At 45.4% G+C, this 13,450-nt stretch overlaps 1 protein-coding gene across 1 annotated transcript in view; it reads left to right on the forward strand.

The window, feature by feature from the left end:
- The first annotated feature begins 2,221 nt into the window (after positions 1–2,221).
- VSTM2L (V-set and transmembrane domain containing 2 like) overlaps positions 2,222–13,450 on the forward strand; it is a 78,058-nt gene continuing 66,829 nt past the window's right edge. The window contains exon 1 of the mRNA XM_073683851.1: positions 2,222–2,432. Coding sequence (XP_073539952.1) covers positions 2,342–2,432 — 91 coding nt within the window. The 5' untranslated portion in view covers positions 2,222–2,341. The remainder of the gene's footprint in view (positions 2,433–13,450) is intronic.

Raw genomic sequence — 13,450 nt, forward strand, 5'->3', positions numbered from 1 at the left:
AGGGCTGTGACGAGCCTGTGAGGTGCGTGGGGCAGGTGAGGAGCAGGGCTGTGACGAGCCTGTGAGGTGCGTGGGGCAGGTGAGGAGCAGGGCTGTGACGAGCCTGTGAGGTGCGTGGGGCAGGTGAGGAGCAGGGCTGTGACGAGCCTGTGAGGTGCGTGGGGCAGGTGAGGAGCAGGGCTGTGACGAGCCTGTGAGGTGCGTGGGGCAGGTGAGGAGCAGGGCTGTGACGAGCCTGTGAGGTGCGTGGGGCAGGTGAGGAGCAGGGCTGTGACGAGCCTGTGAGGTGCGTGGGGCAGGTGAGGAGCAGGGCTGTGACGAGCCTGTGAGGTGCGTGGGGCAGGTGAGGAGCAGGGCTGTGACGAGCCTGTGAGGTGCGTGGGGCAGGTGAGGAGCAGGGCTGTGACGAGCCTGTGAGGTGCGTGGGGCAGGTGAGGAGCAGGGCTGTGACGAGCCTGTGAGGTGCGCGGGGCAGGTGAGGAGCAGGGCTGTGACGAGCCTGTGAGGTGCGCGGGGCAGGTGAGGAGCAGGGCTGTGACGAGCCTGTGAGGTGCGCGGGGCAGGTGAGGAGCAGGGCTGTGACGAGCCTGTGAGGTGCGTGGGGCAGGTGAGGAGCAGGGCTGTGACGAGCCTGTGAGGTGCGTGGGGCAGGTGAGGAGCAGGGCTGTGACGAGCCTGTGAGGTGCGTGGGGCAGGTGAGGAGCAGGGCTGTGACGAGCCTGTGAGGTGCGTGGGGCAGGTGAGGAGCAGGGCTGTGACGAGCCTGTGAGGTGCGTGGGGCAGGTGAGGAGCAGGGCTGTGACGAGCCTGTGAGGTGCGTGGGGCAGGTGAGGAGCAGGGCTGTGACGAGCCTGTGAGGTGCGTGGGGCAGGTGAGGAGCAGGGCTGTGACGAGCCTGTGAGGTGCGTGGGGCAGGTGAGGAGCAGGGCTGTGACGAGCCTGTGAGGTGCGCGGGGCAGGTGAGGAGCAGGGCTGTGACGAGCCTGTGAGGTGCGTGGGGCAGGTGAGGAGCAGGGCTGTGACGAGCCTGTGAGGTGTGCGGGGCAGGTGAGGAGCAGGGCTGTGACGAGCCTGTGAGGTGTGCGGGGCAGGTGAGGAGCAGGGCTGTGACGAGCCTGTGAGGTGTGCGGGGCAGGTGAGGAGCAGGGCTGTGACGAGCCTGTGAGGTGCGTGGGGCAGGTGAGGAGCAGGGCTGTGACGAGCCTGTGAGGTGCGTGGGGCAGGTGAGGAGCAGGGCTGTGACGAGCCTGTGAGGTGCGTGGGGCAGGTGAGGAGCAGGGCTGTGACGAGCCTGTGAGGTGCGTGGGGCAGGTGAGGAGCAGGGCTGTGACGAGCCTGTGAGGTGTGCGGGGCAGGTGAGGAGCAGGGCTGTGACGAGCCTGTGAGGTGTGCGGGGCAGGTGAGGAGCAGGGCTGTGACGAGCCTGTGAGGTGCGTGGGGCAGGTGAGGAGCAGGGCTGTGACGAGCCTGTGAGGTGCGTGGGGCAGGTGAGGAGCAGGGCTGTGACGAGCCTGTGAGGTGTGCGGGGCAGGTGAGGAGCAGGGCTGTGACGAGCCTGTGAGGTGTGCGGGGCAGGTGAGGAGCAGGGCTGTGACGAGCCTGTGAGGTGTGCGGGGCAGGTGAGGAGCAGGGCTGTGACGAGCCTGTGAGGTGTGCGGGGCAGGTGAGGAGCAGGGCTGTGACGAGCCTGTGAGGTGTGCGGGGCAGGTGAGGAGCAGGGCTGTGACGAGCCTGTGAGGTGCGTGGGGCAGGTGAGGAGCAGGGCTGTGACGAGCCTGTGAGGTGCGTGGGGCAGGTGAGGAGCAGGGCTGTGACGAGCCTGTGAGGTGCGTGGGGCAGGTGAGGAGCAGGGCTGTGACGAGCCTGTGAGGTGCGTGGGGCAGGTGAGGAGCAGGGCTGTGACGAGCCTGTGAGGTGCGTGGGGCAGGTGAGGAGCAGGGCTGTGACGAGCCTGTGAGGTGCGTGGGGCAGGTGAGGAGCAGGGCTGTGACGAGCCTGTGAGGTGCGTGGGGCAGGTGAGGAGCAGGGCTGTGACGAGCCTGTGAGGTGCGTGGGGCAGGTGAGGAGCAGGGCTGCTCAGCATCACTTCCAAGAAGCAAAGTTCCAGCTGCCTGTGCTTCTCCCTGTGGGGTCCAGGCACCAAGACGCCTCACTTATGGGCGGATAACCGGCTCTCTATAAGGCGCATTTCAGGATTTGCGGTCTCTTTAAACGCTGATTTTTTTTTTCAGTACTTAATTTGATCCCTCCGCCTGCGTCACATCACAGCACCAGCGTATCCCTCCGCAGCGATCGCATCCTGCAGTGGGAGAGCGGCCGGAGCCCCCCGGGTGACAGCACCATGGGAGCCTGGGGACTGAGCCTGGGGGTCCTGCACTGCCTGGGGGTCTACATTCATCTGAGCGTTGGAGACAAGCACAGCACAGCTGATGGTATTATTACTGATGGCTCTGCATTGTGGGGAGGGGGCTTTGAGTTTTGGGGGTCCCTTCTGTATGTGACCGAGTTATACATAATGTGAATGAAGGTTACTGATAAGGGGTGACATCTGCAGCACAGCACATGGGGTTTCCTACTCTGTAGGGCTGTGATTATAGGGGCTCTAGGTGGGTTTTGTGGGGGTCCTCGTTATAAATGGCTCATGTTAATTGAGTAATGCTCATATTTCCAGTTTAGAAGTGTTCTGTATAGTGCTGGAATAGGGATTGATGTGGGATCTGTAGGAGATATATGGCTGACTGTAATCTTAGGGGGCGGTATAGGGTTAATGGATGAATGTTGCTATTCTCTTGCCACATCAAATTGCATTTTGTTTTTAAAGGGGATGTTTTTGTTAAAGTAGCAATTGTGTTTGGGGAATGCGGTGGGGCGGCTGGCATCTGGGGTTTTGGAGATGTTATCCTTGTAGTAGTATCATATCCAATGTTAGGCATCGTAGTCATTTGGGGATTATTTGGTGGCCCAAATTGGGGCAGAACTAGGTGTAGTCAGGGCTGTGTGTTCGGGAGATGAATATTTTGGATTACCCTGGTATAACTCTTATTATAATTTTTAATACACTGACCCCCATCCTGTAGTGACCACATTATTCTGTATTCTGTAAATGCCAGCGCTGTGCCCTGTTAGGTCACACAATGGGATTATTGATTTATAAACCCCGAAGTTTGGCACATTGCTCGGAATATTTTACAGTGATTGGCAGCAGCGGCTTGATCTGACACTGACATGGATAACTGGTCAATATTTGCTCTGCTCCTACCATCATACAAATGAGACCTGGCAAATCAGGCTGCTGTATCGCTACAATGTGCGGCAACGTGTGGGCACAGGGCTCTGGTAGCATTGGCACAGAGGCATGTAGTGGGCATTAGTGCGGTGACACAGTGCCCAGGGACTGATCCTCACAGTGCTAAAGAGATTGGCAGATCACATTTTACTGTGAAGAATGGTGGTGACTGGCAGTGGCAGTGATAGATGCCTCCTCGGTAATGAGGACAATCATACTTGTATTGGTATTGTAGTTTGGGGTGAGGAAGATTAATACTGCCGGTGTGGGGAAAGTGTGGAGACCCATACTGATTGTGGGGGAGATTGTGCTGGGATATTGGGATGGAAGTGGTCTTGATTTCAGGACTGGCATTTACAAATGTTATCTATCTATTTATCTCTCCATCTTGCCATGTATTTATCTCATCTCTTGTTTATTCCTCCATTGATCTTGCATACGTCATGTTTATCTATTTTCAGTTGGTCTGTTATCTACATCTTCATTCGTATTTTCTTCTTTGTGTTTATTCGTCTGTCAAGGATATTTTTCTGTCTAACACTTGTCTATTCTTCTCTTGTCTTTCTCATATCGATCTATTTATTTATCTATCTATCTTTTTATCTTTCCTTCTGTTTTTCTATCTCATGTCTAACCTTCTGTTACATATCATTGCCCATTTTTTTCTTGCTTGCTTTTCTATCTGTCTCATTCTTTTTTTCCTTTGCTCTTTCTCTTTTCTTTTTTTATCTCTCAATCGATCACATCTGTCCTACTAATCTCACACTATCTATCTATCTATCTATCTATCTATCTATCTATCTATCTATCTGTCTCTTATTTCTATCTTTTGTCTATCTTTCTGTTGATCTTATATGGTATTACTTTTTTAGTTTATATTTCTTTCATCTTCCTCCATCTATTAGTCTTGATAATCTCACATCTATCCATCTAGAAAATAAAGCAGCACCAATATAGTGGTTGGTGTAAGTCCACCAGTTTTAACCTCAAAAAGGCATTTAGTAGATAATCCACAAAACGTAGGCAGCAGTCCAAGCATTTCAAATGTAAAAAATAGTAGTGGTTTATTGGCCCATTTGAATAATTGTCCATTAAGAGCCAATAAACCACTACTTTTTTGCATCTGAACTGTTTGAACTGCTGCCTACGTTTTGTGGATTATCTATCTATCCATCTATCCATCTATCCATCTATCTATCTATCTATCCATCTATCTATCTATCTATCTATCTGTCTATCTACTGTATCTATCTATCCATCTATCTATCTATGTCTATTTATCTATCTAATCTATTTTGGGGCTTATCTATTAAATGTTAATCATTATGTCAATGTATGTCTCTATGGTCTTAAAGGTAACCACTGGCATTACTTATCGTATCGTTGGCATTTACATGTGTGGTCCATCTGTCTTTAAAGCTATCCCATGTCTATCTATCTATCTATCTATCTATCTATCTATCTATCTATCCCATGTCTATTCATCTTATATATAAATCTTTCTGCCTATTTATCGTTCTACACATAAGCTCTTGAGTTGCTATGCGCTACATAAGTGCAAATGGATTACTGCACGCCATTGCAATTTGCATGAAGTGACTGTGGGTGTAATTGAAGCAATTGTGCAGAAGATAAAAATTGTAAGAGAAGGGGGGGTTACATTTTATCCATGTAGGCAAGGAGATGATAACACACACACAGTATATATATATATCTCCCATGTTTTCATTCAATTATTAGGATTTCAGCAGAGGTAACATATAGACAAGCACATTTCTGTATCATGTATACATGCAAAGATAGTGCCGACAGAATGCTATTAAAATGTACGTCTTAGAGAGTAACCATCGCTTTAGTTTTTCTTTTATCAATCAATAGTACACATGAATATAAGCATCTTTGTAATATATCTTATCAGATGAATCTGTTTCTTTCTCCTACTGGACTGATTTTTCATGCTCAATTCATGGGTAAAATCTCTATTCAGTTAAGATTTTCACATTACTGAGATAGGAGATGATAGTTGGTGCTTTTAAAATTCTATAGAGGGAGAAACTAGAGGAAGACACAAGTTTTATCAAATGACAGTTACAGTTTTCCATAGAACTCTGTGAGCACCAACTGTCATCTGCAATCTCAGTACTGGGAACGTCTGTATTCACTGAAGACAGATTTTACCAGAGAATTGAGTATTTTGAGAATTAATAATGAGTCCAGGAGGAGAAAGAAGCAGATTTCTCTCATAATATATTACAAAGTTTCTTATTTTCACATGTTTTATTGGTTTATGACGATTACTCCTTAGATACAGGCATATAATGTTTTCTGATTTAGTGAAGTTCTGTTCTATAGTGGGATTACTACTTTTGCATATCCAAGGCATTGTACAGTCTGTGATCCGCTCACAGAACTGACATATAACTGTTGATCACCTGTATTCTGCGGATGGATCCCTGCATGTTTCTTATAAAAAATCCTGTACTAGTGATTTGATAAAATTTAAAGAGACTCCTAACCAGAGCATCACCTAAGATTGGCGTTAGATATGGTTGCTTTAAACTGAGATTAACTGGTAATTGGAAAGTTAGAATAGTTGTATCTCATATTTAGTAAGAGGTTGGGTCTTTAGTAACATATAAAGGGTTAATAATAATGGCTACTTTATCAACACGCTCTCTGGGATGATATAGTAAATGGTAAAGGGGCTTGTTACCAGGATAGAGTGTTTTCATGTGGGGCATCTGATCCCTTTTGGAGTTTGGGCAAAGTGGGGCCATATTACTTGATCCACGACTCCAAAGAAGTCATCTGCTTTTTTCGGGGCTCTGAAAAATGTCACATGTTCACTTTCACTTAGTAGCTAGAAGGGAAATCAACTGAAGAAAGGGCATTCACTACAACTCTGTTGGGACATCCAACACTTAAAGGGAATGTATCGGCAAAAATAAACCTATTGCTCATATCACAATCTGTATTTAAGATTTTTTTTTTTTAGAAATCTTGCAGTTTCACACTGGCGCCTAGGACGATTTTAGACTCTTATTTCCTGTTCTTTTAGGAAGACTTTTCAAACGTCCTTGCCTTCACAGGCAGGATTACAATGACCGGTAAGGAAGGGTCACATCACTTTTTCTCCCTACATTGAATCTCTCCATCGGGGCTGACGTCCGAACCCCCACAGAACAGGACTCAGGCTTATCCACTAATGGAGCCATTGATGATAGTGATGTAGAAGGAGTCACAGTGTGCTCTGTCGTACATCACGTTCGGCCATATATGCCTAGTTGAGGTGGGTAGCATGACATAGTCCACTACGTCTCGGTGCCCCCCTCCCATAGGTGTTTAGGGCTGAAAAAGATGTACGACAGAGCACACTGTGACTCCTTCTGCATCGCTATTATCAATGCTCCATCAGTGGATAAGCCTGAGTCCTGTTCTGTGGGGGCTCAGACTTGAGCCCCGACGGAGACACTAAACGTACGGCAAAACATGATGTGAACATTGCCCAAGACCTCTGTACAAAACTGATAAAACTGGATCCACCAATCACAATAGGCGATGTCACAGCTGACCCTGCTCCCCGTCCCATCACAATGATCTTTGCACACGCTCATTAGATGCTTTAATATAAAATATAGGGTCTGAGTCAGTTTGTTGCTGCTAATGTACATGTGAATTTCCTGGAAGAACTGGTAGTGTGAGTCTAGATTAGCCACAGTGGCCAGTGGCAACATTTCATGGTTTCTCATATTTGTTTTATACATATTGTAATATGAAAAATAAAAAAAATGTTTAAATTCATATAACATTAACATTTCACCTGATTTATGCAGAACGGTTATTTTCTGATGACATTTTCCCTTTAAAACGGGTTACCCACTTTGGATGAAAACATTATCAGACCATCATCTATTATTGCTGGGGAAGGTGTCCGGTTAGTCCTAAGCATTAGTACGTGCCGTCCATGTAATGCTCAGATTCACTAGAGCTAGATAGCCGTCCTTGCAGAAGCCTTCTCAGGAAACATGGAGATTTATCAAGGCAATTATATCTATTTTCTAGTGTAAAAGCCGTGCAAAAATTGGCTCTCAGCAAATACTTCATGTTTATGAAGCTCCAACACCTATGACAAAATTTTATTCATCGTAAAATGTTTGTATAATTTATTATTATTAAGAGAGACCTCCTTCTGTAGCTGGCGTTGTTCAGTAGCGTACACTGCGTGCACTTTGGGGGGGATTACAGCGTGTAAATAATTTTTTGGGGGGCTTTTTGTTTTTCTCTCTCCCTCTTAATTAATAGAGGAATATCCTGAGTAATAGGTCGCCCTCTGTGATTTCTATATGCTCCCAATAGGATATTTGGAATGGGGCATTGTTATCATGGAGGGTCATTCCTATACTTTCTGGTTTAGGGATTGGCTCCATTCTTGTATCTGTCCTTTTATAAATCTGCTCATACACTTTATATATCAGTCAATTGAACTCTTCTGTATGCCAGATCTGTCGGCACTTTTAGCCAATAGCTCATGGCGTAGGATGATTTTTAACTTAGCCGGAGATGTTCCTGCTGTAAGTAATGGGCAGGCCCAGTGTCAGTAATGTCTGGGCACCGCATGGGTAAATGATGAGAGCCCCCTGCACTATAGATTTCTCAGGTCTATAGTACATATTTATTGGGTCCATTGGGCAGGGGACAGATCACTTATTGGTCTTATGCATTTACATTGATGTGACACAAGGGGCACTACGTGGAGAACAAGGTTTGCCCATCACTATCTCATGAAACGATCTCTTTCATTTTAGAATAAAGCGTTATCATATCTGGTAATTGTATAGTAGCGGGTGGATGATGGACCACCAGAGCCACCTTATGCGTCTGGGCCTCTGATAGCATTATCCTCTGTACTGCACTAATGGTGGTCCTGCGTATGGGTACTGATGTAGAACAGACCTCATTGTGGTCTATGGAGACTTGAGCATTGTTGCGGCCAATTGATGTAGACAATCTATTGGACAATAACCATAAAATATGATCACGAAATACTACAGTTATGTCATCATTGGCTGCAGTGATCTTGTGCTCTCGTCCTTTACATTGCATTAATGCTTGCATTGGTAATAGACATCCCATTTTCCAGTTTAATAATGTCACTTTTTGCTGACTAGGATCTATCATGATGATGTGTAACATCGGGCTTTAATTTGCTGTATATGCTGAAAGCTTAAGAAAATACAGCGATAATGAAATATTCCCTAATTGCCTATTTTCCTAAAACCATATTCAACAGATAATTAAGCTTGAAGTGTCCTTCTGAAGTGAAAATGTTTTCTAAAAGGGCAATCTTTTGAGGAATGTATTGATGTGTTCGTTAGAGGATGTCGATCAGTGGAATATGAGGATCTATCGGCCTAGTTGGCAAATGTGGCCTTCATAGTGTATAACACTCTACATATCTACGAGAGTTCTGCATTACAGACATGCTATAGCTGTATATTATACCTGATTCTGGGGTACTAGGTTCATGGTGGTCCATGCAGAGTCTACTCTACAGAGTTAAACCCTTTAAAGGGAATTTGTCGGTAGCATCTACCCTCCTAAGCCGTCTGTATGGTCATGTAGGTCATCAACTATTGATAAAGAGGTTCTCTCCTATCCAACAATATGGGAGCATGCCACTGGTCCTTTGCTTTCTTCACTTTGCACTTTAATACTCCGATATTACATGGATTGTCCAATGAAAACAAGATATCATCTATCCTCAAGATGGAAAACTTAGTGACCGTTGGGGTCTGAACACTGGGGCCTGCACCGATCGGCCGAACACAGAATTCTGTTTCAATATGGAGTAGCATTTCGGATGCCCGACTGCCTCTCCATTCATTCTTTATGGGATTGCCGGAAAAAGCCGGGCACAGCAGTTCGCATGGAGCTGTAGCAGAGAATGTGCACTGCTTCTTCATCCTAATGGGTATAGAATGCCCCCTTCTGGTGATCAGTGCAGGTCCCAGAGGTCGGTCCTCCACGATCAACAAGTTATCAACATGGATAGGTATAACTTGTTTTCACTGTACAACCCCTTTAAAGTACAAGGGGTAAAGATGCATTGAACAGTCTTGGCCTTACAGTGGCTTTGTCAGGTCTCATATTCACCCTTACTTAGGGCACTATAGATTAGGGAGGCTATGCTGAGCTTGGGATATAAAGGAGAAAGGTCTTGGCATAGGTCGATACATGGTGTAATGGTGGATCTATAATAAATCATTTGGTTTTAGGATGATACTGTTCAATATTTTTTACTTTTCATTGCTGTTATCTGGAAAGGAGAATTCAGATTTTTTTGGCATTTTGCACCAGAACACAAGTTCATGTGACTGAGATCCAGTGCTGTCTGAATATTGTTGGCTTGGATAGAAGAGGGTGGCAATGCTGAGCTTGGGATATAAAGCTTTTTAGGATTTGTTTCATTATTTCCATGGTTATAGATTTGAGGATTTGTAGGGAAAGCCTGGCCTATATGATTAGAAAGGTTACGGTTGGCACTGCGGGTGGTTGGTGTTGCTCAGGATGAATCTGTCAGCACGTCATATTCAGAGGTGTCACAATTTACAAGATGACCAACAGCCTATAGAAGCTAAAAAATCTAGCATGAAACACAAAAGTATCACATCACAAGAAGGGGAGTGGAGGGGAAGGGGAGATGGGTCTCTGTAGCATAACCGAGTAGGTGGATGAATAAATCTCAAAGCAAATGGAGCCCATAGTAATCAGGATTATGTATGACCGGGCTGATAGAGAGTCAATGCTAGATGATAATCTCTAAATTGTTACAATGACTTCAAAATGAAGGGATTATAAAGAAGCTTTTAGCCTGTGTAACTGACTGGGCTTTTCATAGGGGCTATGGATTTATTGCTACAGCAACATCAATTCTACCTAATAAGGATGGTGATCCAACTATATGGAGCAATTGATGCTGGACCCTTTAAAAGTGTACCTGTCCATTCAGGTGGCTGTTCATAATAATCTGTCATGTGTACATGAGGAATAACACTAATTCCCGCCATTCTATGACTTGTATCCTGCATTTTTCTTCTTTACATTCTCTGTCTCTAATTTTCTGAGATGGTAGGCAGAGTCTGCTCTGATGTCTGTAATACACAGCACAGCCAGGGATGGGCTTCTGCTGTTCTTTTCCTGTTGCACACAGAAGCAGCAGCACTGAAGGCATTATACAACAGTACTGAGCTGTGTGGATGTGAATCCAGCACTGAAGTAATATAGAAACTGCAGCATAATCTGCCTGTTATTGCTTGGTCTTTTGTGGTATGTGGATACAGAGCTTTTTGAAAAGGTTCAATCCAAAAAATGCTTTAAAAACCCTTTAAAGACTTTCTATTGATTTAAAACCACTTTGCTGCTCATACAAACCTTTCAGCATATTTCTCCCTGTTCAGATTTTGAAAAACTCCTGGTGGGAGAAAAGAACATAGTAACATAGTTTTTAAGGTTGAAGGAAGACTAGGTCCATCTAGTTCAACCCATAGCCTAACATGTTGATCCAGAGGAAGGCAAAAAAAAACATGTGGCAAACACTAAGCTCCACATTGGGGAAAAAAATTCCTTCCTGACTCCATATGACAATCAGACTAGTTCCCTGGATCAACGCCCTGTCAAGGAATCTAGTATATATAACCTGTAATATTATACTTTTCAAGAAAGGCATCCATGCCCTTCTTACATTTTAGTAGTGAATCGCTCATTACAACATCATGCGGCAAAGAGTTCCATAGTCTCACTGCTCTTACAGTAAAGAATCCGCGTCTGTGATTATGATTAAACCTTCTTTCCTCCAGATGTAGAAGATGCCCCCTTGTCTCCATCTCAGAGTAAAAAGATCAGTAGAAAGGTCTTTGTACTGTCCCCTCATTTACTTGTACATAGTAATAAGATCATCCCTAAGGCTGCGTGCACACGATGCGTTTTTCATGCGTTTATGCTGCGGAATTTCCGCAGCGGAAACGCATCAAAAACGCATGGTAATCCGCACCCCATGGTCCCCAATGGCATTCCGCAATGTCAATGCACATGCTGCGGATTTTTCCGCAGCGTTTCTGCAGCGCAAATAAATCCGCAGCATGTTCATTAATTTTGCGGAAGCGCAGCGGAAGCGCCGCCATTGACTTGCATTGAGACGCATAGAATCCGTGTCTGTACATTTGTACAAGCGGATTCTATGCGTCTCTATGTGTGGATGGTACCCAGTTCTGGAGGAGAGAAGACTCTCATCCAGACCTGGGTACCATTGTACCTGTAAAAAAAGAATAAAATAACAAATAAAGTTTATATTCACCTGTCCGGCGGCCCCTGCAGCGCTTCTCCTTCCAGGACCTGAGATGACGTCGCGGTCATGTGACCGCAGGCTGTCTCGCGAGATGCCGGCAAAGCGGAAGAAGCCAGGACGAGCGCGACAGCACACACGGCGGGGGATCGGGGGTAAGTATAGCTTTATTTTTTTATTTTTACGGTCACACTATATAAATCCATGCCGTTTGCATGGATTTATACAGTGTGACCTAGTTGTCAAGCACTTTCCAAGTGATGCTATCGCCTGGAAAGTGCTTGTCAGTCCGCATGCGGAAACACATGTGTTAACGCATGTGGGTACGCATGTGAATCCGCATGTATTCCACAAGTATTCTGCAGGAAAAATGCATGCACAATCAGCATGCGTTTTTTCTGCCAGGGAGATGCAGAAATGCTGCAGAAATTTTCTGCTTCATTTCTGCATCGTGGGCACATAGCCTTAGGCTATGTGCCCACGTTGCATTTATGAAGCAGAAAATTTCTGCTGCATAAATGCAAGTCCTCTCCCGGAAAAACGCATGCGGAATTCCGCATGCGTTTATCGCGCATTTTTCGCGCGTTTATCACGCGTTTTCCACATGCGGAATTGCCTTGCGTTTTTTATGCATTGGACAAAGGCAATTCCGCTTGCGGAAACGCAAAATTAAATGACATGCTGCGGATTTTTGAACGCGGCATAAACGCTGCGGAAAAATCCGCAGCATGTGCATAGAAGTTGCGGAATCCCATTGGGGACCATGGGGTGCGGATATACATGCGTTTTTCAAGCGTTTACGCTGCGGAAATTCCGCAGCATATACGCTTGAAAAATGCTACGTGGGCACACAGCCTTAGCCTTCGTTTTTCCAAAGTAAATAACCCCAAGTGTAATAACCTGTCTTGGTATTGCAGACCCCACCCCCCAGTCCTCTAATAACCTTGGTCGCTCTTCTCTGCACCCGCTCTAGTTCAGCTCTGTCTTTCTTATACACCGGAGACCAGAACTGTACACAGTATTCTAAGTGTGGTAGCACTAGACACTTGTATAGAGGTAAAATGATGTTCTCCTCATGAGCATCTATGCTTCTTTTAATGCATCCCATTATTTTATTTGCCTTTGCAGCAGCTGCCTGACACTGGTCACCAAACGTGAGCTTGTCATCCACCAATACACCCAGGTCTTTTTCAGTGACAGTTTTGCCCAGTGTTTTACAATTAAGCATATAATTATACATTTTATTTCCTCTGCCCAAGTGCGTTACCTTACATTTATCCCCATTAAAGCTCATTTGCCATTTATCAGCCCAAGCTTCTAGTTTACATAGATCTTCCTGTAATATAATTGTAATTGTCCTCCTCTGTATAGATTACCCTGAAGAGTTTAGTGTCATCTGAAAATATTGAAATATTACTCTGTATGCCCCCTACAAGGTCATTAATAAATATGTTAAAAAGAAGGGGGCCCAATACTGACCCCTGTGGCACCCCACTGTTAACTGAGACCCAGTCTGAGTATGTTCAATTAATAACCACCCTTTGTTTCCGATCACTGAGCCAGTTCTTAACCCACATACATATATTTTCCCCTATCCCCATTGTTCTCATTTTATGTATTAACCTTTTGAGTGGAACCGTATCAAAAGCTTTTGAAAAGTCCATATACACAACAACCACTGCATTTCCTTGGTCCAGTCCGGAACTTGCCTCATAAAAGCTGATCAGATTAGTTTGACAGGAACAGTGCCTCGTAAACCCATGTTGATATTGGGTCATGAGGTTATTCTTCTTCAGATACTCTATTATAGCATCTCTTAGGAA

Source organism: Phyllobates terribilis, unplaced genomic scaffold, assembly GCF_046119375.1.
Source record: "Phyllobates terribilis strain yellow unplaced genomic scaffold, ASM4611937v1 Scaffold_5__5_contigs__length_657084704, whole genome shotgun sequence".
Taxonomy (NCBI): domain Eukaryota; kingdom Metazoa; phylum Chordata; class Amphibia; order Anura; family Dendrobatidae; genus Phyllobates; species Phyllobates terribilis.